General features: G+C 60.8%; 1 protein-coding gene across 1 annotated transcript in view; it reads left to right on the plus strand.

The window, feature by feature from the left end:
* The window catches only part of ITGB2 (integrin, beta 2 (complement component 3 receptor 3 and 4 subunit)), a 30162-nt gene that overhangs the window by 14453 nt on the left and 13495 nt on the right, over positions 1-2214 (plus strand). The window contains 3 exon segments of the mRNA XM_012652702.1: positions 863-905; positions 907-1099; positions 2110-2179. Coding sequence (XP_012508156.1) covers positions 863-905; positions 907-1099; positions 2110-2179 — 306 coding nt within the window.

Consider the following 2214-nt stretch of genomic DNA (forward strand, 5'->3'; position numbering starts at 1 on the left):
CCAGTGCCACTCCCAGAACAGCACTCTGCCACCCCCTCCATGTGCAGGATGCACAGTGCACGCTCAGACACGCTCACAAACGCTCACACACGCTCACACAGCTGCTTGTGTACACGCTAACACGCACACACACGTGTGCTCACACGCATACAAGACCACAGGTGCACACACAGATGCTCACACACTGCTCACACACATACCGTGCCACACGTGTGCATGCACACGCTCACAGTTATGTCCCATGTATGAGACCATGCCTATGCACGTGCACACTACCATGCAGGCATGAATGCACTTGTGCTCACACATGTACATGCCTGCACACGTATCTTTCCACACGTGTGCATGCACACACACAATCGTGCCCCCGTGTATGAGACCATGCATGTGCAAATGCAGACACATTGCCATGCATGCATGAACACACATTTGTGTTTACACATGTACACGTTCACATGCACATGCACGCCCAAACACATACGTGGTCACACATGTGGATCAGGTATCCATACCTGAACATACTTAATGCACACAGGAACACACATGCACACACTCACGCAACACATATAATCACACACATGCACACACTCATGCTCATGTGTGTAAGATCACATGTGCACACACAGATGTACTCAGATGCACATATGTGCTCACACATGTCCATGATTGCATACTCTCTGGTTCACACACGGCTGCACACACACATGCATGTGCTTGCACAACACACACACACACACACACCCTCATAGGTGCCATCCTGCTTTCTCTCCTGCCCTGCTACGAGATGGGGAAACCGAGGCTCTGCCCTCATGCCCCCTGAGGCCAGCCTGCGCATCCCCAGCCTCGTCTGTGTGTCCCTCAGGCTTCGGGTCCTTCGTGGACAAGACGGTGCTGCCCTTTGTCAACACCCGAGAAGCTGAGGAACCCGTGCCCCAACAAGCAGAAGGAGTGCCAGGCCCCCTTTGCCTTCAGGCACGTGCTGAAGCTGACCAGCAACGCCGACCAGTTCCAGAGAGAGGTCGGGAAGCAGCTGATCTCCGGAAACCTGGACGCCCCCGAGGGCGGGCTGGACGCCATGATGCAGGTCGCCGCCTGCCCGGTAAGGCCACAGCCCCAGCACGAGTCTCCGAGATCCCCGACTTGGAGCCTCCGTGAAGTGGGGAACGCCTTAGGGACTGGAGCCGAGGGCCTGCGCCCCGCCCGCCACACCACGCCGCCAGCCTGGGCCTGGGGAGAGCAGCCCCCACCCAGGTCACCTCCCAGCCTCCTGGACGAGGGAGCGAGGGAGGGAGGATGGCAGCGGGGCCCGGGCATCACCCGCACTTTCGCCGTCAGCTCTGAATCACGTGCGTGACCAAGACGCATCCTCTGAAGCCTGAACACTACGCGGGTCGCAGCCCTGGTCCCGGGCATGTGCTGGTCACCCACGTCCCCGCCCACTGTCTGTGGACGGTGCTCACAACAGAACGGTCACAATCACGTGGGCCCGTGATCCAGGTCATGCACCGTCCTCACATTCACCCGTGGGCCCTGGGCGTGCTGGGTCACCGCGCAGATGCACACCATGCACACGCGTGTGAGGTCACGGTCTGAGACACGAGTTGCCCCCAAACACGCCTTCAAGGGGTCGTCCGTGCAGCCTCAGCTGCCCGCCCCGGTCCCCAGGTTCTTGCTTCTGGGACCACGGCGTCGGCCCAGCGTAGGGAGCGTTTCTGCACGGACTTGGTTTCTTCTTGGGGGTGACCTCCTAGGATTCGTTCCCAGGTCTGGATGCCGGCGCTGCAGAGGACACGGCCCTTCTCAGCCGCGAACACGCATCTCCGTTCTCCTCGCCGCGCGTGTTCACGGGCGTTTGGGAAGTGGCTGTCTCAGCGGACGCTCCTCAGGCTCCTCCTGGGCACTGGCCTCTGGCTGGACACGGGGACCCCAGAGGAGAGGCTGGCTGGGCTGGGTCCGCTCTCCCACCGTCTCCGCGGCTGCGCAGACCCAGGCCCGCCCGCCTCGGGGCTGCCCGCTGCTTCTGCCTCCTCTCCTCCCGGCTGTATGTGAGGGCACAGTGGGGAAACCGAGGCGGGTGACCCTTCCTCCTCCTCGCATTTTTCTCCTCAGGAGGAAATCGGCTGGCGCAACGTCACGCGGCTGCTGGTCTTTGCCACAGACGATGGCTTCCACTTTGCGGGTGACGGGAAGCTCGGTGCCATCCTGACCCCCAAC

Source organism: Propithecus coquereli, unplaced genomic scaffold, assembly GCF_000956105.1.
Source record: "Propithecus coquereli isolate 6110/MARCELLA unplaced genomic scaffold, Pcoq_1.0 Scaffold399, whole genome shotgun sequence".
Lineage (NCBI taxonomy): Eukaryota > Metazoa > Chordata > Mammalia > Primates > Indriidae > Propithecus > Propithecus coquereli.